This window comes from Hemiscyllium ocellatum, chromosome 21 (assembly GCF_020745735.1).
Source record: "Hemiscyllium ocellatum isolate sHemOce1 chromosome 21, sHemOce1.pat.X.cur, whole genome shotgun sequence".
In the NCBI taxonomy this organism is placed as follows: Eukaryota; Metazoa; Chordata; class Chondrichthyes; order Orectolobiformes; family Hemiscylliidae; genus Hemiscyllium; species Hemiscyllium ocellatum.
Genome location: NC_083421.1, coordinates 36,477,556 through 36,502,630, shown reverse-complemented (window position 1 = coordinate 36,502,630; position 25,075 = coordinate 36,477,556). Strand labels below are relative to the sequence as shown.

At 39.7% G+C, this 25,075-nt stretch overlaps 1 protein-coding gene across 1 annotated transcript in view; it reads left to right on the top strand.

Moving 5' to 3' along the window:
• Nucleotides 1–25,075, top strand: part of cacna1ba (calcium channel, voltage-dependent, N type, alpha 1B subunit, a) — a 600,961-nt gene that overhangs the window by 411,404 nt on the left and 164,482 nt on the right. Inside the window, exons 12-16 of the mRNA XM_060841327.1 lie at nucleotides 17,980–18,183; nucleotides 19,792–19,904; nucleotides 19,994–20,106; nucleotides 22,750–22,881; nucleotides 24,425–24,497. Coding sequence (XP_060697310.1) covers nucleotides 17,980–18,183; nucleotides 19,792–19,904; nucleotides 19,994–20,106; nucleotides 22,750–22,881; nucleotides 24,425–24,497 — 635 coding nt within the window. The remainder of the gene's footprint in view (nucleotides 1–17,979; nucleotides 18,184–19,791; nucleotides 19,905–19,993; nucleotides 20,107–22,749; nucleotides 22,882–24,424; nucleotides 24,498–25,075) is intronic.

The following is a 25,075-nucleotide window of genomic DNA, read 5'->3' as shown; positions in this document are numbered from 1 at the left end:
TTAGTTTGGCAGAGATCCCATTGGTAACCACAGTGCCCTCCTCAGCATCCAATCAATCACTGCATAAGCTTTCTCCATACTGCAAGGCAAAAATTATTGATCTGCAAGTGCTATTTTAATATAATTCCATATCTCACTAAATAGTGAGGTAATAGAGGTGGCCTGGTAATCCAGAATCTACACCAAATATTCATTACTTAGTGCTAGTGACTTTGAATCACAGATGAACATTTACTATTTTCAGCCTGGTTACTCAATAAAATGTGTTCACCATTCTTCACATTATTGGCCTGAAAACTGAACTTGAATATTTTTGTAGTCTTTTTCCTATCACCCCTCATGTCCCCATTGAGCTCATCTTGTTTAAAGGACCCACTTTCTATTCCCTCATTTCATTTCCCACTGAACTAGTGGTCATGCCACCATCCCTCCTGGTCTGCATGTTAGTCACTATTGTAAACAGTTCTATTTCTTCAAGTCTTGACCCTCTCTCCTTCAAATTTGCTGTTATCACCCTTCTCCACCAAAACCCTTGACCCCACCATCCTTGTAAATTACCATCCATCACCAAGCTCCTGTTCCTCTCCAAACATGTTGTCACCTTCTAAATCTGTTCTTCCCATTTGACCTGGATCTCTGCTTGAATCTGTCTAGTCCAGTTTCTGACCTGCCACCCTGTCAAAAACACTCTTATCAAACTCACAAATGAGAACCTAGATGACGAAGAGAAAAGTAAACCTTCCGTCCTCATCCTTCTGAGCTTATCTATAGCCTTTGACACAACTGATCACACCGTCCTCCTTCAGAGCATCATTGTTGTTGTTCAGCTGGGTTGGACTGCTTTCATCTGGTTCTATTTTTATCTCTGGAAGCATAGGCAGAGAGTCACTTATTATGGCTTCCCTTCCTATACCATTGCTTCTAGTGTCCCCTACGATTTGTCCTTGGCCCCCTCCAATCTCTAACCTACGTGCTATCTCTTGGTAACAGATTTAAAAGACACAATGTTAGTTTGCACCTGGAGCTGTTGATTCCCAGTTGTTCTTCTCCACTACTCCACTTGATTCCTCCACTGTTGCTAGGTGGTGATGTCAAGCTGTTTATCCAACTGCCAGACCTGGATGAGCATCACTTTTCTCCTATTAAGTTTGGGGAAGACTGAAGCCATAGCTTTCACTCCCTGTCCAAACTCCATTGCCTAGCTATTTCCTCCACCCCTCTCCCTGGTAACATTTGTGACAATTAGTCTGTTCATAACCTAGGTGTTACATTGGATCATAAGTTGAGCTTCTGACCCCATGCATACCATCATTAAGCCACCTATTTTTGTGTTGTTATCATACCCCAATTGCCTCTTTCAGCTCATTCATTGTTGAATGCCTTAAATCCTTCTCGACTTAATGTTCCAGTTGACTCCTGGTTGCTCTCCTATATTCCATCTTCTGCTGCCTGTGTTCTAAGTAAGTCTGTTTCCTCAGTGTTTCAATGCTTGCTGACTTACATTGGCTTCCATCACTCAAATGACTTTAAAATTCCCATGCTTATTTTCAAATCCTTCCATGGCCTTGCTTCTCTCAATTTCTGCAATCTTCTTCAACCTCACAATGCTCAGATATCTGTGCTTCTCTAATTTTGGCCTCTTAAACATTCCTGATTTCAAGTGCGGTGCCACTTGGGGCCACACCTTCAGCTGCCTAGGTCTTGATTGCTGAGTTCCTTCCCTTTATCTCTCTGCCTGTCCTCTTCACTTCCTCTGACAGGACGGTCCTTAAAATGTAGCTGCTTGATAAGACATTAGGTCATCTCACTTAATATCCCCTTATGAGTCATTTGGTATCATGCTTGGTTTTATAATGCTCCAGTGAAGAGCCTTGCGATACTTCATTATGTGAAAACCGCTAAATGAATATTTGTTATTGCTGTAGTACAGAACCAAGGCATTTCAATGAGGATTGCAGACACATGTTCAATGTTAGCTACAAGCAACTGGCACTGATATAACAGACAGACCTGTCTTGACATAAGCGCAGCAGGTCAGGCAGCATCCAAGGAACAGGAAATTCTTCAGGAATCCTGAAGAAGGGCTTATGCCCGAAACGTCGAATCTCCTGTTCCTTGGATGCTGCCTGACCTGCTGCGCTTTTCCAGCAACACATTTTCAGCTCTGATCTCCAGCATCTGCAGACCTCACTTTCTCCTGTCTTGACATAAACTAAGCAGTTGTGATTGATAGGGACTGAGTAATGAAAAACAAAGTTATCTGAGGAGAATATCATTATTATAATATATTTGAGGAAGCAGGCTTCATTGTCGCTACGTTTACAAGTCATTCCTTCCAAGCAAGAACAAACTTGGAATGCCTTTCATGACTTCAGGATGTCCCAATTCGGATAGAGTCAAAGTGCTTTTGAAATGGAATGATTTATACGATCAGAAAACAATTTGAAGATACCAAGACCTCATGAATAATCACGAGATAAACAATAACATAATTTCTTTCTTTAGTGATGCTGGAGAAAGAACTGTTTCACTGAGAAATACTACGCTCTCTCTTTGAATAATATCAAGAGATGTATTAAATCTACTTGATGGGGTGAGAGATGTCATTTCTAAGACCAGAGTATATTCTGACTGCTGTACTGAACTGTCAGCTTGGGTCATTTGTTTAAGTGACTTGAGTCGAACTTAAAGCCACCAGCTTCTGACTCAGAGTGTGAGTGCAGAACCATGGGTGATATTTTAGAAATTAGCACCTTACTTTTCAAATTAAGTATGAGGATGTTTTGTTTTGAATTATATTTACTTATGCCTCAAAACAGGCAAGCATGCTGTTATGAATGTCTGTGCTGTACAATGATCTGAATTGTCTATTGGGAAGGAAGCACAGCCATAAATCAGCCTTTTAAAGATTTTTTAAGTCAACAGCAAACATTTCTTCTTTTGCTTCTTAGAAAGCTTAAGAGTTTTTGTAAGCCAATATTTTACTGAAGCTACAGTAACTTAAAGATATAATTTATATCAGTGTAATAATAATCAATGACATCATTTTTTTCATCAGTCAGTTTCTTTGGGTGGGTTGGAGTTATCAGTCTGTAGTTGTGTAGCCTTCTCGATGGAGACCAAGTATATTCATTAGCAATTTTGTTCAATGCTTTGATACCATCTCAGATCCCACTAGTAGAATCAAAGAATGCATAGTGGGCATTTATGGATATCATAACTCATTCCCACGATGGCTTCATGAGTGGTTGCGTTGTTGGAGTGGTACTGTTGTGCACAGACTCTGTCAAGTTTGGTTGGTGGTCAAAATGCACAGGGTAACGGGTGAAGTTTCCTGGGAAGATTCACTCTCCAGGGAAAAGTCACCTCCCCTCCCTCCCTCACTCCCCGCACTGACTCCCCTCTCCCTTGACTCCATGGATCAGAGTCTCTGAGCAACTGCTCCTCCAATCACAGGCTATTTTTCTCCCAGGCTCGCTGCTGATGAGCTCACCCATGAACTTATCAGCCTCAAGCATTCAAAAGATATGGCCTGTGATTGGAAAAGCAACAATAGTGTTGGGGTTCATTGTTGGATGCAGAAAATACCTTGCAAGTCTTTGTTATGACTCACTGGGATAATGTACTGGAAATCAAGCTTGCTATTTTCAGAGTCATCACAAATAGTCACTGGGCCAGAGCAGTGTGTGGTGAGGGGAGGCTGGAAGCAAAGGTGAAGGCTATGAGGGAAGGGTGTGAAAGGGAGGTAGGAGGCTCCAAGTTGAGAGGGCACAGAGAGAATGTGTGGGGAAGGGGGAGAGGAAGGCTGTGAGGTGAGGGTAAAAAGGTAGAGGTTGCAAAAGAGGGAGAATGGGAGGCTAAAAGGAGAGTAATGAGTCTATAAAGGGGTAGAAAGGCTGCAAGAGGAATGTGGAAGGGAGGCTGTAAGTGAGGAGGAAGAGAAGGTTGCAAGGGAAGGGGATAAGGAAGATCCAAGAGGAGCAGTTTGGAAGACTGCAAAGAGAAAAGGGAGAAGGAAGCTGTGCAGAGAGATGAGCACTCTGACGCGATGGGGTTTGGGGCTGTTGAAGAGAACAGTTTTAATCCATCAACAATATCGTACTCAGCTAACTAGGGGCCAAGAAAATTAGAAAACACTGTGGTAATAAAAGCTGTGCAAGTGAATGTGGAGTTTCTAGCTTTACTCTACATATATTCATGAGCTAATATGTGGGGGAAAATGTTGTGGATGCTATTTAGTGAACACTGGATTAACTCTGGGATGCAGTCAAAAAGGTAGATACTGCCTGGTTAAAATATTCCAGTTTTGTGTGTCTGTGGTGAAAATGCATTAGTTGTGATATCATCATTCTGTAGGTGATGTGTTTGGGGTGATGCGTTTTTCTGTGTGGAAGTGAGTGCTACTTATTTTGAGAAAAAAAGCATGCTGCTAATAAATCCCTGTTGTCTTGTTTCAATTTAAATACGGCGATGTCTAAGAAATTAATGCTTATGTATAATTTAGTGGAGGGTTGATAATAATTGGGGATATTGATAAATTCTTCTAATGCTGCTCTGTGTCCAAAAAACCTCATATATCAACCCAAATACAGAATGTATTGTTGCAGTGTTACTGAATTATTGAATAAATTTGTAAGTAAGAATGTAAAATTAACCCTCAAAGAAGTTTTTATTTTGACCCCTGGTTCGATTCCCTCTGTGCATACTGATTTTATCTCAGCTAGGGTGCCAATCTGGAATGGTGCAGAAGGATTTGTTATCCCTGGACTCAGGAAGAGCAAGACAGTTCAGCGTTATTAATCCAAGTTATTTGCCTATGTTCCCTGCTGTGCAGATGCATATTAGAAAATTGCATAACCACAAGATTGAGTGCTGCAATAAAACCTTGCGAGTCTTTGTTATGACTCACTTGGGTAACGGACTGGAAATCATTCTTGCTTTTTTCAGAGTCATCATAAAGATTAAAAGTTTAATCAAAGTATGTAAAATTCCCAATTTACTTTTCATTTAGACCATGCTAACAGGAAACACAGACCAGGTTCCTAAACTTTACAAGAACTCCTATTTCTCATAAATGTAGTGATTCTAATGACATATAAACTACTGTTGACATATAATTCTTCTTGCTTAAACTCAACTTCCAAACCCTGTCAGTGAAGTCTTGGCTGCCCCACTCTGTAATTGGATCCTTGACTTCCTAATCCATGAACTATAACCAGTAAGAATAGGTGACAACACCTCCTCCATAATAATCCTCAACACTAGAGCCTCTACATACTCAGCCCTCTACTGAACTCCTTATACACGCACCACAGTGTGGCCAAATTCAGCCCTAACTCCATTTTAAAGTTTGCTTACGGCAGCACTGTTGTAGATCTGATCTCAAACAACGAGCAGACAGATTACAGGGAAGAGTTTGAGCACTTAATGGATGGTGTAAAAACAACAATCTTTCCAATATCAGTGAAATGAAGGAGCCAGTTGTTGACTTCAGGAAGTGGAGTGGAGAACACACTCCTGTCTATACGAATGGTGCTGAGGTGGAGGTGGTCGTCAAGTTCTTGAGAGTGATGGTCACCAATAATCTGTCCTGGTCCACCCATGCCATGCAATGGTCAACAAAGCACAACAATGCCTCTACTTCCTTAGCAGGCTAAGGAAATTTCACATGTCTGCAAAGACTGTTACCATTTTTATAGATGCACCATGGAAAGCATCCTATCCGGATGCATCACAACGTGGTTTGGTAACTGCCCTTCCAAGACTGCAAGAAATAATGGAGAGTCGTGAACACAGCCCAGTCCAGCACGCAAATCAACCTTCCATCCATTCGCTCCATCTATACATCCTGCTGCCTCGGGAAAGCAACCAACATAATCAAAGGCCCTTCCCACCTTGGCTATACTCTCTTTTACCCTCTTCCATCAGGCAGAAGGTACTCAAGTTTGAAAAAACACAAGAACAGATTTAAGAACAACTTCTTCACTGTTATCAAACTTTTTGAATGAACTTCTTGAATGTAAATATTGATGTGCGGTACAGTGACATAGAAGTTAGCATTGTTCCATCAGAGCACCAAGGACCTGGATTCAATTCTATTCTGGAGTGACTGTCTGTGTGGAGTTTGCACATTCTCCTCGTGTCTGCGTGGGTTCCTCCAAGTGCTCTAGTTTTCTCCCATAGTCCAAAGATGTGCAGGGTCATGCTAAATTTCCCATAGTGTTCAGGGATGTGCAGGCTAGGTGGATTAGTCATGGGGAATACAGTGATGGGGGAGGGCGTGTGTCTGGGTCAGATGCTGTTCAGAGGATCAGTGTGCACTTGACAGACCAAATGGTCTGCTTCCATGCTGTAGAATTATAGAATCTCTGTTTTTCTCTGCAACTTCTCTGTGGCTGTAACGTTGTATTTTCACTGTATCTTGGTACATGTGACAACAACAAATGAAACAAATTCCCTTCTGAACTCCTTTATACAAACATACATAGGGACACAAAAAGACAAAAAGCATTGGTGTTATGGGTGGAACAGAAAAAAAAAACTGGGGTAGTATTGCAGTAGCCCAAAACCACATGATTTGCTAAGATGATCTTTTGCTTCCCAGGATGTTCTGTTCTTCCATTTATATTTTTATATAAACCTGCACACATATATTATGATATATCTCTGGAATGGGTGAGACAAGAACCAAAACCTGTTGGCCTAGAGGTAGGTGCATGACAATTGTACCACAACAGCCCTCTTTCTATTTGTTCAAGTGAATATTTTCTAATCCATTCAGAGACATTATTACACAGCTCTGGAGCAGGTAGGACTTGAACCCACTCCTCCTGACTCTGAGGTAAATCACTAACACTATACAGCAAGAGATCCTGTTCTTATTCTTTAATCCATTTTCTCCAGTTGCTTTCTTCGCCTGTTTGCAGGAAGCACAGATGATCGGTCTATTAACTATAAAGTTTCTTAGTTACTGGTTAAAAGCCATAACTTACAGCAACTGTTTGAGAAAATAAACTGGCCTATTTAAGGGTTTAGGTAAAATGCACACTGTGTGTCCTTGCAATAGTCTAAGGCTTCTGCCAGTATCATTCACACCTACAAGTGGTTCAGCTACCAGGAGTCAATCATACCATTGTTGATGTGGAGGTGCTGGCGTTGGACTAGGGTGAACAAAGTCAGAAGTCATATGACACCAGGAATGCTGCTCCTTCATCAGGCGATGAAGGAGCAGTGCTCCAAAAGCTTGTGATTTCAAATAAACCTGTTGGACTATAATCTGGTGTTGTGTGACTTCTGACAGATAATTGTTGTCAAGTTAATAGTTTTTGTCATCCATAACTGGTCACAAATCCACAAAGCAATCTGTAACCTGTTGCCAGCTGAATCTTTGCCAATCTATCGACAAACAGCCTCCCTCACTGTTTATGCAAAACAGCAGCGTAAATATAACATACAATCAGTTTTAAAAATACTGCAATTCCTTCCTCAGTCCTTTGCTGTCAAACGTTCCTTTTTTCCATTTAAAACCACAATTAAAAATATAGAAAAATATATAGGTATGGTCATTTCATCTTACATAAGAAAAATAGCCACTTGGATGAGATATCTGAAATTTCTAACTTTTTGTTGAAAGATTTTTTTCCATTTTTCTAATATACAACAATGCTGAAGAACAAAGGGATTAGGGTGAATCACAAGGATGCAGGTACAGCAAGTAATTAAGAAGGCAAACGGGGTGTTGGGGCTTTATTAGATTACTTACAGTGTGGAAACAGGCCTTTCAGCCCAACAAGTCCACACCGACCCTCCGAAGAACAACCCACCCAGACCCATTTCTCTGCAACTAACACTATGGGTAATTTATCATGGCCAATTCACCTAACCTGCACATTCTTGGACTGTGGGAGGAAACACAGGGAGAGTGTGCAGAGTCCACACAGACAATTGCCTTAGGCAGGAATTGAACCCAGGTCTCTGGCGCAGTGAGGCAGCAATGCTAACCACTGTGCCACCTTGCCATCCACAATAGGGGAAATGGAGTATGTCAGTAAGGAAGTCTTGTTTTGACTGTACAGGGCATTGATGAGATGCCGAGTTGAGAGTGTGGTGCTGGAAAAGCAAAGCAGGTCAGGCAGCATCCGAGGAGCAAGAGAATCAATGTTTCGAGCATAAGCCATTCATCAGGAATGAGATGCCATCTACATATGTCTTTTGTCTGCTTATTTCAGGAGGAATAAACATAATGTCCTCAGTTAAATCTAGGGTTGTATTCATGGAAGTCAAACCTTTAAGAGAACAGACTTTAAGAGAAGCCTTGATCCCCACATTTTAAGATGAGAAATAATTTCCTTGGGGCCTTCCTTAGCATAAAAAACAAAACATTATGCCTGCATTGTCTCAGTTGAAATGCAGTACCAGCAGTCCATTAATTGCTAAATTATTACAATGACATATAAAATAATTATTAAAATAAAATAATTTTAAAAATATAAAAATGCAATATTCTGTAGTCCTGAAAGATGTAGCCTCGTCAAACTCTGAGCAGAGGTTAGTCAGCACAACTGGACACCCGAAATGACCAACCTCTGCCAATAGATGGAGCTCAGGACCTCTGGTCAAATTTGGGAGGGAAGCAAGGACCCAGGAGAGAAGTTAGCAGTGAAGTGAAGATCAGAAATGGAGCTCAAGGGTAAGAACGGGGCCTGTGAAGGGAAGGAATGAGTCCTGCAGGGAGAATGGGACAAATGTAGCTTGGGGAAGAGGGCAAGGCCCAATGGACAAGACGAAGCAGAGGTGGAGCAAGCCAGGTCAGGCTGGGGTGAGACAGTGCATGGTGGAGCAAACCTGGATTATGCAACAAACTGAAACCAAGAGGGAGGCAAAGCCCCTTTCCCACAACCACAGAAAGGGAAGGAGTGTCTGGGCTGCAGGCAATGTAGTGCAGGATACTGATTTGCCATGGTGGCTAAGCTCATAAATAATGCTAAAATGAGAATTATGATGTAACACAAGAAGACAGGCCTCAAAGAATAAATGACTTGAAAAGAAAATAACATTAAGTGGGGTAACATTAAATGGGGATTACCTGCACTTACCTTGAAGACACTACAGAGAACTTGCTTTGGAGCTGATTCATTAAGTGCATCCCTGGGAAGAAGGAGTTGTCTAACAAGAGAAGGTTGAGCAGGTTGGGTCTATAGTCATTGAAATTTGGAAGAATAAGAGATGATCTTATGAAAACATAATATTCTGAGAGGTTTTGTTTGGGTGGATGCAAAGATGGGTTTTCATTATAGGAGAATCTAGAAATCAAGGACACACGTTCAGAGTAAAGGATTTACGAAAGACAAACCTTTCCTGAGGGTTGTTAATCCTAGGAATTCTCTCCCCAGTGAGTTCAGGAGTTGGATCATTAAATATGTTAAAGGCAGAGTTAGGCAGATCTACAATGGAGTCAGGATTTATAATGAACATGCAGGAAAGTGCAGTTGAGCCCACAATATGACCAGCCACAACTTTATTGAATGCAGAGCAGGCTCAAAGGAAAAAACAGTCAACTTCTGCTCCTGTTCCTGACATTATAATATTCTTAACTACCATTCTGTGAGGAAGATCATACTGCAGAGCTACAAAAACATAGAATCATAGAATCCCAACACTGTGGATTCAGGCCATTCAGCCCATTAAGCCCAGACTGGCCCTCCGAAGAGCATCCCAACTGGATCCAATACCTACCCTAACACCCTGCATTTCCCATGGCTTATCCACCTAGCCTGTACATCCCTGGACAATATGTGGCAACTTAGCATGGCCAATCTACCTAATCTGCAAATCTTTGGACTGTGGGAGGAAACCGGGACACCAGGAGCAAACCCACGCAGACACTAGGAGAATGTATAATCTTCACATAGACAGGCGCCCAAGGATGAAAGCGAAACCTGGTGCTGTGAGGCCAGCCACTGAGCCATCATGTTGCCCTCAGTAATATGAGATTTTCTGCATGCCCTTGCTACAGTTAACTTTGTGTATGGTCCACTGCTCAGCTACTCTGGTAAGCCAATTTTATACACTCTTTCAACAGGGTCACAGAATGGTTCCTTTCTCTGTAAACCGACCAAGCATGCAAGGCCAGCCAGAGAGGCCCACGATAATGCACCAGGATCAGTTATCTTGTGGACTGAGTCCAGGGTTTAAATAGAAAATTTCCTCAGGCTGCAGAGCCAGAAAAGCATGAACAAGAAATCCTGTATTGACCATCGCAACCATGACATTAATTTGCATTTGGCTGTCTGGATGATTTTTATTATTCTGTATGCAAATAAGAAACTAACCATTTCTGAAAGTCAAAACTGTGCCAATTACAATGACGAAAGTGAAGGAGTCAGAGCTATGTAGGTTAGGGATTGGGAATGGGAGATTTACAAGAGGGAAACTTTGATTAGGCTTAATAATAGAATTACAGAACCAATACAGAGCAGAATGAGGCTGTTCAGCCATCATTCCTGCACTGGCTCTTCAAGTGAGCATCATTACTTAGTACCAAGCTCCAGCTTTATCTTGCAAATTATTTCTATCCAAAAAGTCATCCATTGCTCTTTTAAATGCCTCAATTGAACCACATTGCCAGGCAGTGCATTCCATACATTAACTCCTTATTGAATCATAGAGATACAGAGTCATACAACACAGAAACAGACCTGTTGGTCCAACCAGTCCATGCCAAACATAATCCCGAACTAAACTAGTCCCACTTGCTTCCTCCTGGTCCATATCCCTTACATCTTTCTTACTCATGTCCCAATCTTACTGTCCTTTAAACTATGTAACTATAGCCGCATCCATCGCTTCGTCAGGAACTTCATTCACATGTGAACCACCTTCTGTGTAAAATACTTGCCTCTTACATCTTTTAAAAGTATCTCTCCTAAGAAATGCCTTAGTCTTGAAACCCCACCCCCCCACCCTGCCCCCATCCTTGGAAAAGACAACTACCATTAACCCTATTTATACCCTTCATGCTTTTATAAACCTCTATAAGATCATTTCTTAACCTCCACTGATAAAAATCCCAACCTATCCACCCTTTTTTATTTACTCAATCGTTTCATACCCAGTAACATGCTGGTAAATCTCTTCTGAACCCTTCCGAGTTTAATGATACCCTTTCTATAACAAGGTGATCGGACCTAGACCCAATACTCTAGAAGGGGCCTCAAATATATCCTGTACAACCTCAACATGACATCCCAAATCTGAAATTCAAAGGTCTGAGCAATGAAGGCAAGCGTGCAAAATGCCATTTTAACCACCTGTCTATCCATGAACCAAATGTCCTTGTTTCTTTTTCACATCAATTAAAATCCATGTTCTCTCATTCTTGTTCCTTTTACTAGCAGGAACAGCTTCTCCTTATCCACTTTATCCAGCCCATTCATGATGCTGAAAGTTATTGTGTGTGGGTGTTGACAGTGCACAATCACCTCGTGTGTAGTCTCATTGAGTCAGGCAACATGTCTTGTTCATGCTGCCTCCTCATCAAGCTGATCATAGCCAATGGGTGATCAAGAAACACACTGCTGATTGGCTGTACCCAGCTGCTCATGTGAACAGCTTGCCATAAATTCAGTCCGCTCTTCTTAAGGGCAGCCTGCCCCTCTTAAAAGGGTTCTACGGGAAGTGCATTCAAGCTGCTGGAACAATGTCAGGACAGGAGAGGACTGACAAAACAGTAGCAGGGCATAGCGAAGGGTTGCCACTTGTAGTGGTAGAGTCTACATAATGGAGGTCAAATGAAGGAGAGAATCTGTTTCCAGATTGGACCAGAAGGCTCTCATACTACAGAAAACCATGGGGTGGGTGGCCAGGATAGTCAATTTCTGGAGCCTAGCCTGAGGTTCGGGTGGCTGTGCCCCAAGTGGTCTCAGGATATCTGTGCTACAGCTACAGAAAGCTTTGGGTCAATCTTAACTATAGCACATGCAACTAACTCATATGTTCATATGTTAGCCTTGGAGGAACTGCAATATTATATTTACTCTACCCTGCCTCTAATGGTTAAATTGCAAAGAGAGATTAAACAAATGAGGGATTTGTTTAAAACGTCAGTGGATATTTGCAGGATAGTAAAGAGAATAGATGAGGTATATTAGGGGAAACTATTGTCATTAGGACTAGGGGCCAGAATCTAAGAACTAGATCCAGACTAGGAAACTGTTCTTCATGTAAAGGGTAATAGAAGTTTGGAATTTACTTCCCTAAATAGCTATTATGGTCGTTCATGTTAAAACTGAGATTCATCGAGTTTTGTTTGTCAGTGTTCTGAAAGGGGTATAGAACATATAGAAAACAGAACATTACGGCGCAGTACAGGCCCTTCAGCCCTTGATGTTGCGCCAACCTATGGAACCAATCTGAAGCTTGTCTATCCTACACTATTCTACTCTCATCCACATGTTTATCCAGTGGAAGTATTTTGAAAGTATACAGACCAAAGTATATTGAACTAGGCCACAGTTCAGCTGGCAGAAGAAGCTGAAGGGGCTAAATAATCCATTCCTGTTCCAGTGAGTGTAAGTCAATGTTCAATGCTGTTGAACATCTGCTTCTGTTTAGCACATGGTTAGCAGCATTACATTCCCACACACCATTGCATACACTCATCCGGGCTACACCAGAATATTCTGGATGACATTTTTAGAATTTAAGGCTTCAGCAGCAACAGCACAACAGAACTGAATGGTGGGACCCCATTATTACCAAACATTAAGAGATCCTCTAAAAGTGGACCAATGCTGGATTAATCTGGCAAACTATTTTCATGATGGTGTATTTTTTGATAATGCTCCCTTACTTTTCCTCAGTTGGTTTAGATCGATTGGGACAATTGTTAGAGGCATAGTGGGTAGGCTTAAATAGCATAATAAAAGACTTCCCTTTTATTGAAGAATGGAAAATTGATGGTCCCAAAAATGGTAATTAAGCTGCATCCAAGTCCTAATTTTTGTCAATTCTGAATATGCTGAGTTCCTTATTGGAACTGTATTTATACCAGTGCTATAATAAGACAATATGCAAACTTTTGCCTGTTTTTGCAATGCAAGTGACTTTTCACATTAAAATTGACATGATTATGTGCGATTTTTGGAGAAGGCAATGCCACCTACCATAACATTGAGCTACCTGCCATAACAGGCCCAATCTCCAGTGTGAGTTGAATCTAGTCTCTGTGACAAATCAGGTGTCACAGCTGAGATCCACATACCTGTTCTGGGATGGGCATTGAGATGCAAACAGATGTAAATTAAGAGAATGCTACTAAAAATAGTGCATGCAAGGGATTAGATATAGCAATAAAGACTGGATGATATGAACTATGCTGACATTAGCAGACTATGTTAGCTATCTAGTCTTATACATAAAGGTAATGGTAAAGTAGGCTGCCAAAACTGAGGAAACTGCACCCAGGGAAGAGCCAACACGTTCGTGAGATAACAGAAAAATACTGAAGAGAAAATTAACACATTTTCCTCTTAATTCTGAAAAGCCCAGAAGCCAAAATAAGGAAAAGTTGCAAATCAAAGCAACCAGAGTAACAGACAGAGACTGCCACCATATCAAAGCATGCATAACTTGAAACTAAAAGTTCCATTCCAAACCATGAGATAAGCAATGTATTATTGGAAATATTGATATGACCTCTGGATGTCCTTTTTAACTCTTAGGGTAAAGAAGAAGATGGTGAAAATCTGAGATGATATGCCAAGTCAATGATGAGAGGGATTGCATGTGGCATGATCTCTGGGTTTGCATTTTAATAGAAAAGAAGACAGCGCACTTTATCAAAAAAATGTTTTTGTTTTTTTTTAAAAAAGAGCTGCACTTTTCCCTTTTTTTTAAAGGAGCTGGAACGGATCCGAAGCCTGCAGCAGTTTCTGTAGATGACGCCAGCAGCAGTTAGTGTTATTTTAATTATTTCTGCATCTCATATCATCAACATTTCACTTTTGGCTCTTTTTTTTCGTACGCCTGTGTGATTTGGTGACAGTATTGATAAAAATGCATCCAGTGTCATCAACCAAATTACTTCAACTCAACACTGCAGTGCCATTATCCAATCTATGTTCTCCACAGTCAGACTCCCTATTGTGAGTTTGGATTCAAGTATTTTTTAAAATGCTTTTATTGTTTATCATTTTTAAAAATCTTTTTACTTTCATCTTGCTCCAGTTTTTTGATAACAGCTTCTGTTCAGAAACTAATCATTAATATTAAGTCAAACTTTAGGTAAAAATGGATGAAATAGGAACTGGAGTAAGCCATTTGGCCTCTTAAGCCAGCCCTAACATCAAATACAATTTTTGCTGATCTGATTGTTGCCTTAATTCCACTTTCTGATCTTCGCCCTTGACCCTTGACTCCTTGTACATCACCATCCCCTTTCGATTAAACACAATGTAGGAGCAAATTACTGCACATGCTGGAATTTGTACTAAAAACAGCACAATCAGTACCATCCCCTTTCCTTCGACTTGTCTCCACATCTACGAAACAGTGGTTTAATTTTATAATATTATGTTCCTGTTCTTCAATGGAATGATTTTGCTAATGTGCATGGCACAGATCAGAGTGAGCACCATTAAACTTTGACCATCTTGCCAATTTTAATGAAGTCAAACTAGTGACCTGTTGTTTCCTGGTTTCAGCTGTGTAAAAGTGGAACTATGGTTGGGTGTTTTCAGCCTGAGGGAACGTCCATGACATTTGTGAGCTATTAAAGATATGGAGGGAAGACAATAAAACCTAATATCCCATTTCTTTAAGGGTACAACAGGTAGTTGTGATCTTTTGTGAGTTTCTTTATTCTGCCTTCAATGGCAGAGATGTCTGTTGGCTCACACAAGTAACTCTTGAATTAATGAGTCCAGCTTCATAATATGTTTAAAATTTTCCATCTGTGTGCAACTCCTGTCACTTTATCCATTATAAATTACTGTGTCCACACTTATAATGGAAATGGTCTCTGTAAAATCACTCTGTAATTATAATCTCCTGCCAATGGAGACACTGAAGCATGGTAAATCAATGTATATATCGGGTATTCTAATGGAAGCATAAAACTTAAGACAGAATGTCTGTTCATCCTGCTCCAATTACCTAATTCATCTGAAAGCCACACTTGGTCCTCATTGCAGGTTTATGTTATCATAGTGCATTGTCTCATTACATACAATGTGTTCAAAATACAGTTGCACAAGCAAACTTGCAGTTTAGTCTTCCAATTGTTTTCCTCTTTTCCCTTTTTAGGTTACAGTTTAAACATTAAAAAAAACTGAAAACTTATATCAACAAATTAAAATTAATCTTGACTTCCCTCAGTACAGTCAGCTGTTGTTAATTCAGTTATACTTTATGCTAAATCATTTAAGTTATCCGGTGATTCAAATAAAGCAGCTAGAACAAAATAACACTCGAGGCTCTTTTCTTTAGCACAATGCACATTGGAATTGCCCTGTAATTTGAAAAGCAGCAGCAACTAATTAGTGGAAAGAGACTGTATTTAAAACGGTAGCATGGAGAACTGTCCATTCGTCTGACTATGCATTATTAAGTAAAACGCCAGCTCAGATCAGTAGTAGGTTGACAGTGTTTTCCATGAGGATTTAAGAAAAAAAGGGGCATCAAATTTTAATTGGAGGAGAATGTCAGTGATTTCATTCTATATTATTGTTTATGTTTTTACTTGCTGCTTTCTTCACCACTCATCTTCATATTTCTTTTGATGTTCAATTTTTTTTTGTCTATCTTCTACAGCAGTCTCCCTTTCTCAGGCCTGTTGGAAGACTGCAGTAGCAAATTTTTTGGTCAATTGATATTAAAATGTGTTTGCTTGAAAATGCTGTTTGAAATTTGACACAACGGATTAATGACACTAACTGGGTACCAATGGAGTTGAAATTTGCTGCTTCAATCTATTGTTACCTATTAAGCTTTCCTGACACATTTTCTGTGCATCAAGTTGTGCATCCACAAAAAAAATTGCATTTGTAGTAGCAGGATATGTCAGAATGCGTTCTGAACTCTGGAACAATCTTCTGTCAGAATAATTTCTCTTTGAGAATCAGCACTGAGATAATTATGTACGAACACGAGCTCATCATCTCAATTAGCCACAAACATTTCCTGTTTTTAACCAGACTTGATCAGTGAACTCCTTTCCTTTGCAACTGAGATTCTAGAGGAATTGACTGCCTGATAAAAATAAGTAACAAAATTACTGTTTGCTTTTGATCTAAGTTAAATATTTCAAGTAATGTGTTGCCATAGCAACCAATAAAATCTTGCTGTGGGAATAGCCAAATTTGAATCTTATAATGGGGAAATGAAGTAGTGTGATGTATATTACATAATGATATGGAGATTTCAAAGCCACTTTTGGCCAATTTAGTCATATTTAAAGTTTTGACTGTTTTAGATCCTACGTATTAAAATGTAAAATTTTTTACACAAGAAAAATGCACACCAAAATTAAATACTACAGAAGCATGTGACCATATACTGAGATCATCCCTGCGATCAACACTTACCGCGAGCTTGTCTTAATAGGAGGTGTTAAGCAGAAACAGTCTTCCCAAGAGAGAGAAAAGACTGGAGATGCCGTATTAGACAGATATGCTGCCAATTTTCCACCCACGCTGGTTCTGCACTAATTTTGGACATCTTGGCACTTGTCCAGAAATGATGCACCATATCGGGGAAATAGAAAATAACTATTGAACAGTATGAGAATGAGATGACATCCTTTCTTATGAACTTTCTGTTGCTCAGAGTGAAGAGCAATTACAATGGAATATTCTGTATTTCCTTTCCTTATTGCCATCAAGCACGTTGAGCTCAGTTGTAGCTATGATTAAATGCAGGATAAAAATAAGGCAGAAATAGGCCATCCAGCTGACTTGAGCTCTGCCTGAACACTTATTCAACCGTATTCCCAAAGATTTGCTGTGGCTGTGTCAATTGCCAATTTCAAAACTGAGATTGACATACTTTTATTAGACTGGATAATAAAGGTAACATAATCAAACAGGATAGATGGAGTTAAGCTACATATTGTCCACAATCTAATGAATAATGAAGCAGGTTGGAAGGGCAGAATGGCCTATTGCTGTTTCTATGGCTGAGAACCTCAACTTTCAATGATATACCACGTAGCATGTCCATATGAGACCCAATTCTCAGTTACAATTCAGGAATCTTGATGAAACTGGCAACCTTATACCAATTGATCCTCAGCCATGAGCTGCATTACACTGTTTATTGTGCTCACTCAGAACTGACCAGCAATTGCCCAAAGCTCATTTCCTTTGGGAAATTGAGATCCATGAGGGGACTTCCATTCCAACAATCATGGGCTGAATTCATTTAACCATGAGTTTCCAAAGCAAGCAGAAGGCTTCAATGTTCATCACAACATTGCAGTTATTTAGCCCTGACCAGCTGCTGTCTGCAGTCCACCTTCATCCTGAAGCCATCAATATAAATATCACTGGGTTTTGGACAATATCTGATTGTTTTTCCAGAGTTATTCTTATGACCTTCAATTCCACTGCCAACCAGATAATTAAAGAGACATTTGTGCAAATTGGTGCTGTCATGAATAATTAACTGACAGTAGTTTGTTAGAACGAGTGTGAATGAATAATTATGCTTATTTAAATAGTAACATCTTTAGAGCTACGGCTAAATAAACAGTCATAAAAGAGTTTAAATAATATTATTCAAAAAAGAGTCCATGGCCTACAACGCACTTGCTGCATAGTATTCCAGTTTATCTGAACATCATGTTTAACTTTAACATAAAGATAAACCAATGGGCGTGAAGTTTTGTAAATTAAACTTTTGCAGAGAACAAAACCGACTTTGTTTTGATGCAATTACAACAACACCACATTTAATACTTTTAACTTACGTTTCCTTTCCTAGGATTTACTCGACCCAGCCTGAAAAGTGTTAAAAATGACAGCTCCTCCTATTTTCGGAGGAAGGAGAAAAGGTTTCGCTTCTTCATTCGCCGCATGGTGAAATCACAGAGTTTTTACTGGATTGTTCTCTGTGTGGTGGCACTTAATACACTCTGTGTTGCAATTGTCCACTATGACCAGCCACTGTGGCTCACCGAGGCTCTGTGTAAGTATGCAGGACAGACATTTTTAGCTCATTGTCAAGTCAATTTTCATGTTGCTTCTATTTGGTTCCAAAGTGAATATAGAGATATTTTCATTGATCCTGGCAAAAACTAAGACGTCAGAACACCTCAATTTTGATATTATCTCTGTACTTAAAGGGGATTCCATATTCACTATGGGGAGTAATTTTCAATAATTTACTCATTCCAGGAAGAATAAAATTCTATATCAAGTATTCGCTTGCCATGTTGTATGCTGCTGGAAACTAGAAAGTATCTCATATAACAGTGAAGGAATGTCGCCAAAGAGCACAGAACATTCCAATATTCCAATGTGCCCGCACACACACACATGCGTGCGCACACACACACGCGCACACACACGCACACACATGTGCACACACATATGCACACACACACACACGCGTACACACAGTACCAACTCAAAAAGACAGGTTGCAGTCTGGTGCATTTCTCAGGGTAATACCTTGATCCAGCAAAACCAGCAGTCAGCTATTAAAATTTAAACTGAATTTAGCAGGTAACTTTCAGTCATCACTCAATTGGTGCATTCTCTGTGACAATACCTCTAACAATCTCAGTCCACTTTTCAACCATTCAGCATTATTTTCTTAGGCGGTATAAATGTTTATCATTTTCCTTTTGCATTGTTAATTCTTGTGAGTTTTCCTGATGAATGGAAGTTGAAAAACTTCAACAAAATACATCTTTTATTCAGCAATACTCAAGTTGCACTTTGTATATCTTGTAAATATTTTACATTTGACTTTTATATTCCTACCCAACTTTCTTCAGTCATGTTACTCAATGTTTATAAATGTGTATTTCTAAAAGTTAATGTGAGAATTTAGGAAAAAGCTTACGTTGGCAGAAAGTTTTTTGAGCGTAGAGCAGCTGAAAAAGAAACTTGCAATTTTCAAGATGAGATCAAGTAAACAGTTGAAGAAGAGAAAGTTACAGGCAATGGAGAAGACTGTAGGTAAGTAAGATTAGTTTTGATTGCTGGAGCAGAAAGGTGACATGGAATCCATCCATAAGTTGACTTGTACGCGAGTCAGAATACAGTGCAGGACAATATAAAGAAGCTATTCATAAACTCAAGAAATGTTCATATGTTGGGTCTTTGAAGTTACATCCCTGTATGAGATTGCATTCATAGATCAGATGTCCATAAACAAGTGACCCGCCCTGTAATGTGGAGTTGATTGCTATGCTCACAAGCTTGGTAGACATCCTACCAAGCAAACAATTGCAAGCTGTGTCTCTGATGAGCTGCTAGTATAAAAGCTATGCAGCAACTAGATTAGAGCGGTGCTGGAAAAGCACAGCAGGTCCGACAACATCCGAGGAGTAGGAAAATCGACGGTTTGGGCAAGAGTTTTGGGCAGAAGCTCACTCCTGATGAAGGGTTATTGCCCGAAATGTCGATTTTCATGCTCCTCGGAGGCTGTCTGACCTGCTGTGCTTTTCCAGCACCACTCTAATCTAGACTCTGATCTCCAGCATCTGCAGTAGCCACTTTTACCTCAACTATGCAACATGCCTGTTGAGTACTCTCCTAAAATATTAACAAGCAATTTTTGTTTCAGATTTTGCTGAATTTGTTTTCCTCGGACTTTTTCTGACTGAGATGTCACTGAAAATGTATGGTTTGGGACCAAGAACATACTTCCATTCTTCGTTCAATTGTTTTGATTTTGGGGTAAGGTTGCGATTGTGTAATTGCAGAAAATGGAAATATTATTTGCCAGAGCTCACCAACTAAACAGGTGTTGAATAATGTTTTTGCAGGTGATTGTTGGCAGTATTTTTGAGGTAATCTGGGCTGCTGTGAAACCAGGTACCTCGTTTGGTATAAGTGTTCTCAGAGCACTTCGCCTACTCCGAATCTTCAAAGTAACCAAGTAAGGAGAATATTAATTGTTGCGAACTTCCTTTTCAGTTTCTTGTACAATATTATCTTGGAAATTAATGATAATCGTTATACAAACATGGAGTCATAGAGATGTACAGCACATAAACAGACCCTTTGGGCCAAACATGCCAACCAGATATCCCAACATAATCTAGTCCCATTTGCCAGCATTTGTCCTGTATCCCTCCAAACCCTTCCGATTCATATATCTATCCCAATGCCTTTTAAATGTTGCAATTGCACCAGACTCCACCACTTCCTCTGGCAGCTTATTCCATACATGCACCACCATGTGCATGAAAAACTTGCCCCTTAGGTCCCTTTTATATCTTTTCTCTCTCTCTCCATGAAAATCTATTCCCTCTAGTTCTGGATTCCCCCAACCCAGGGAAAAGAACTTGTCTATTTACCCTATCCATGCCTTTCATGATTTTATAAACCTCCATAATGTCACCCCTCAGCCCCCGAAACTCCAGGGAAAACAGCCCCAGCCTGTTCAGCCTCTCCCGATAGCTCAAATCCTCCAACCCTGGCAATATCCTTGTAAATCATTTCTGAATCCGTTCAAGTTTCACAACATCCTTCCAATAGGAAGGAAACCAGAATTGAATGTAATATTCCAAAACTGGCCTAACCAATGTCTTGTACAGCTGCAACATGATCTCCCAACTCCTATACTCAGTACTCTGACCAATAAAAGAAAGTATACAAAACACCTTCTTAACAATCCTTTCTACCTGTGACGCTACTTTCAAGGAGCTATGAACCTGCACTCCAAGGTCTTTTTGTTTAGCAACCCTCCCCAGGACCTTACCATTAAGTGTATAGGTCCTGCTCTGATTTCCTTTTCCAAAATCCAGCGCCTTGCATTTATATGAATGACAATCCATCTGCCACTTCTCAGCACATTGGCCCATCTAATCAAGATCTCATTGTCTCATTGTAATCTGAGGTAACCTTCTTCACTGTCCACTAAACCTCCAATTTTGGTGTCACCTCCAAACTTACGAACTATACCTCCTGTGTTCACATCCAAATCATTTATATAAATGACAAAAAGTATTGGACCCAGCACTGATCCTTGTGGCACTCCACTGGTCACAGGCCTGCAGTCTGAAAAGCAATCCTCAACCACTCTCAGTCTTCTACCTCCGAGCCAGTTCTGTATCCAAATGGCAGTTCTCCCTGTACTCCATGAGATTTAACCTTGCTAACTAGCCTCCCATGGGGAACCTTGTCGAATACCTTACTGAAATCCATATAGATCACGTCCACTGCCTGCAAAGTATTTTTTGGTTAAAGCTGCAGATCTGTAAATCCCAACACTCTATAATGTTCATTTATTGCAGCTTAGTTCCATGCTTGTCCAGTTTCCGTTCTTGACCCTGCCATTTTATTTAGGTACTTAGAACAATTCAATTGTTTCTCCTCTGAAGATTCCATTTGTTTTGTATTCATTGAATGGTATTTGTTCCACTGAATAATGCAAATGACAAGATGACAAGACATCTCATTGTCACCAGTAAACAGTCCACAGTTTGTGTAGTTTGTCCTGTTGTTGGAATGAGCCAGTTATATAGGTACATTTATATCTAAGCATCCAGTATGCATCATAGACTTTCTAACTACATGAACAAGAAGTAACAAAAAAAATGTAGAATTATGTATGCACGTATCCTTAGTTGAAGCTGGAATAAAAACATGAAATCCAGAATGAGAAAAGGCCATTTGACCCATCATGAATGCTACATTCAAAGTTAATTGTGATTATTCTATTATATGGTTTCCCTAATCATCATTGCCATCAGTATCACAATTTAAGGAAGGATCATTGTTTCCACTTTCCTATGGAAAATAAAAATCAAGCAACTAAATTAATATCTTTCCACTGTTAGCTGAGTTCCTCAATATATATTGGTCCAGTACCCTTCTAAAGATGTTAATTGACCTTAATTACATATCATTTTTGAGAGCTAGTTCTGCATGCCCAATATCTTATGAGGTTCAGAAATGTTGTTCTGCTAAATATTATTTCAATACATTTTGCTCATGGAAATCACTTAAATAACCCACACTGTAACTGTGGTACTGGTACCATGTAAAATATCGTACGATAATATAATCTTTGCAGTTGGCCATTTATCAAACAATGCAACAAAGACACATTCCTATTCAACTCATAAAGCATCTGCAGTGCCTTGCAGCACTTTGTTGTATAAAATCTTAATGTTGAAGGAGGCCATGCAATCTGTGCTATGAGAGATGTGAGTTTTCTTCATTATTTACAAGTAGAACACAAGCCTTAAGCACTTCATTACCTTGCAGCATTAATCTGAGTTCCCAAATCTTTCCAATTTTGAAGGAATTTTACTTAAGGTCAATCCATTTAATATTTTAAAAGTCTTTTAAGACTAATAATATGATGAAACATAAGATGAACAATAATTTTCCAATAATTAGTTCAGACTTTAGTAAAAGATCTTTAATTTTCTTTAAAGCATGTTAGTTTAAGATTGAAATCACAGAAAAAATGGGACTATATTTGTTTAAAAGTGCTCATGATCAGAATAGATGCTAAAGGAGTACCATTGTTGTTAGCGTTTGATTTGATGGTTTATTTGTGTCTTTGTAGGTACTGGAACTCGTTACGTAATCTGGTAGTATCTCTGCTGAATTCCATGAAATCTATCATTAGTCTGCTTTTCCTACTTTTCCTGTTCATTGTAGTCTTTGCCTTACTTGGAATGCAGCTCTTTGGAGGACAGTAAGTTATGTTCAAGTTCAATATGAATTTAACATAAGATATTCTTGTTAATCACTGGGTAACTTAAGTAAAAGATGAACTGCTAAACTGTGAGATATTGGCAAGATTGAAAGGGAAGGAGAGCAGATGAAATCAATGAAGAAATCCTTTGGAGATGAGAGCTTTACATGCCTGTGTATTGTTAGGGATTAGAAAGAAGAGCAGGTCAGGATATAGGTCAGGATTTTCCAATGGGAGGCAGAACCCTAAAGTAGGATTGCAAGCTGAAGTGTTGAGTATCAAGGCAGCAATGGTCACTCTGAGCTCTGATTGAGTTATAATAACTGTTTTATCAGAGAGGCCTCCAAGAGGCACATCCCCTTCTCTTGCAGATCTCCCTCTCCATACCACAGATCTTACTTGGGCCATGATAATCTTCCAGCCACAAAATGGGATCACAGTCGGGAAAAAGCTTGGGAAGTACTGATATATGTTTGCTCTCCTAAGAAAATATCAGCTCAATTACCTCGTGATGGAAGGGCAAACCAGCGAACAGCTAAATTGGCTGCGAGGATGGCAAAAAAATAGCTGCCTGTCAGGTAAAATTACATGGAATAGATGCACCATCAGGAACTGATGGGAACAGTTGTTGTTGGCGCAAGGTAAATGGTTGAGATGATTCAAGAAGGGGAATCAAACCCTGGAGAATGGAAGCAGTGGGCAGAAGAAGCTGCTTTCTTCTGATTCCCATTGAAAGTGGCCTGCACTTCCTGGCCTACAGGAAGCAGACAAAATTTTATTTCAAATTTCTGACCCTGGTTTCTGCTGCTCACAAGTTTGACTTGGCCAGGTTTGTCACAGCTGCTCTTAGCACTAAAATAGCAGAGGCTCCATTTTAATCCCCTTACACTCCGGTGTCCAGTTGAGGAGGAGATATAAAGTACCCTCCAAAGCTTCAGTATAGAATAAAATGCTATAAGTTTTATTCCAACAACTGCAATCTATATACAGACAAGGAAAAGAATAAGTGAGTTGATATATTTCCAGTTAAGAGTAAAAGGAAACAAAATTTCATGGACACCTGTGGTCAAAGACTCAGATAAAAGAAAGATGAGAAACACTGTGCAATGGAAAGAATGGGTAAACCAGCAATAATCTTGCGCATGCCATATGTTCACAGTGTTAATTATAAAACAATTTCAATACTTTGAGAATGCAGTAGTAACATAAGGTAGTGGCTTTTACCAAGTTTGATTACTCTACAAACTGAGAGCCTTCCACCTCTTATGGGTTCACATGCATGTTCTGCAAATCCAGAGCAAATGGTGTTACAGCACAAATGAATCTCATTCGATCCCCGGTTTATCTGCTTGATCTGCTCATCAAAGCCACTTCCATCTTCAAGATGTTCAAAGTGTTTTGGCTGCAAGCCACATTATGTATCAAGGTTATTATAGACTGCTGTGGGAACTTGTACCAGTCTATAGCAGGAAGCTAAAACTCCGCAAATGTTAAACAGTGGAAACAGGCGCTTACTCACCTGTGCTTGTTGTTTATCTCCTAGATTTAATTTTGAAGATGGAACCCCTCCGACAAATTTTGATACATTCCCTGCTGCAATTCTTACGGTGTTCCAGGTAAACACAAAATGTTATTTTTGAATGAATTAAGTTATATTAAAATAATTTCTGCTTTTTAATTATACCTTATTTCGTGCACTGGCTGTTGCATACAATTAATGTGCAATGAACACGAATAGTAAACAGTGTTGCTTATCTTGACTGTGGATCACCCGTGGACTTGACTGATTGTCTGGGCTTTGCAAGCTCACAATCTGCTCTGTTAATGAAAGTAGACATGTGCAATTATCCAAATGTGCACCATTCATAATATTCAGCATAAAGCTACTAATTGATGGCATTGTGCTGAGGGAAAGCAAGGACACTACAAATGACCACAGTGCTCCTGGGTTACTAACACCAAACATTAGTCATGCTTCTTGCTCCTGATTGCTATTCAGTGATCTCTGCCAGAACACAATGATGTGACATGAAGAAAAAGTAAGGTCCAGCTGTAATGCCCTAATGGTTGAAAAGCCTACTCATGCTATGAGGAATATCTTTTGTCTGAGAAACCAGGGAGCTCAGATAGTCGACTGAATTATCATTAGCGACTTCCTGAAAGAGATGCAGGACATAACCAATAGGGCGAGAAT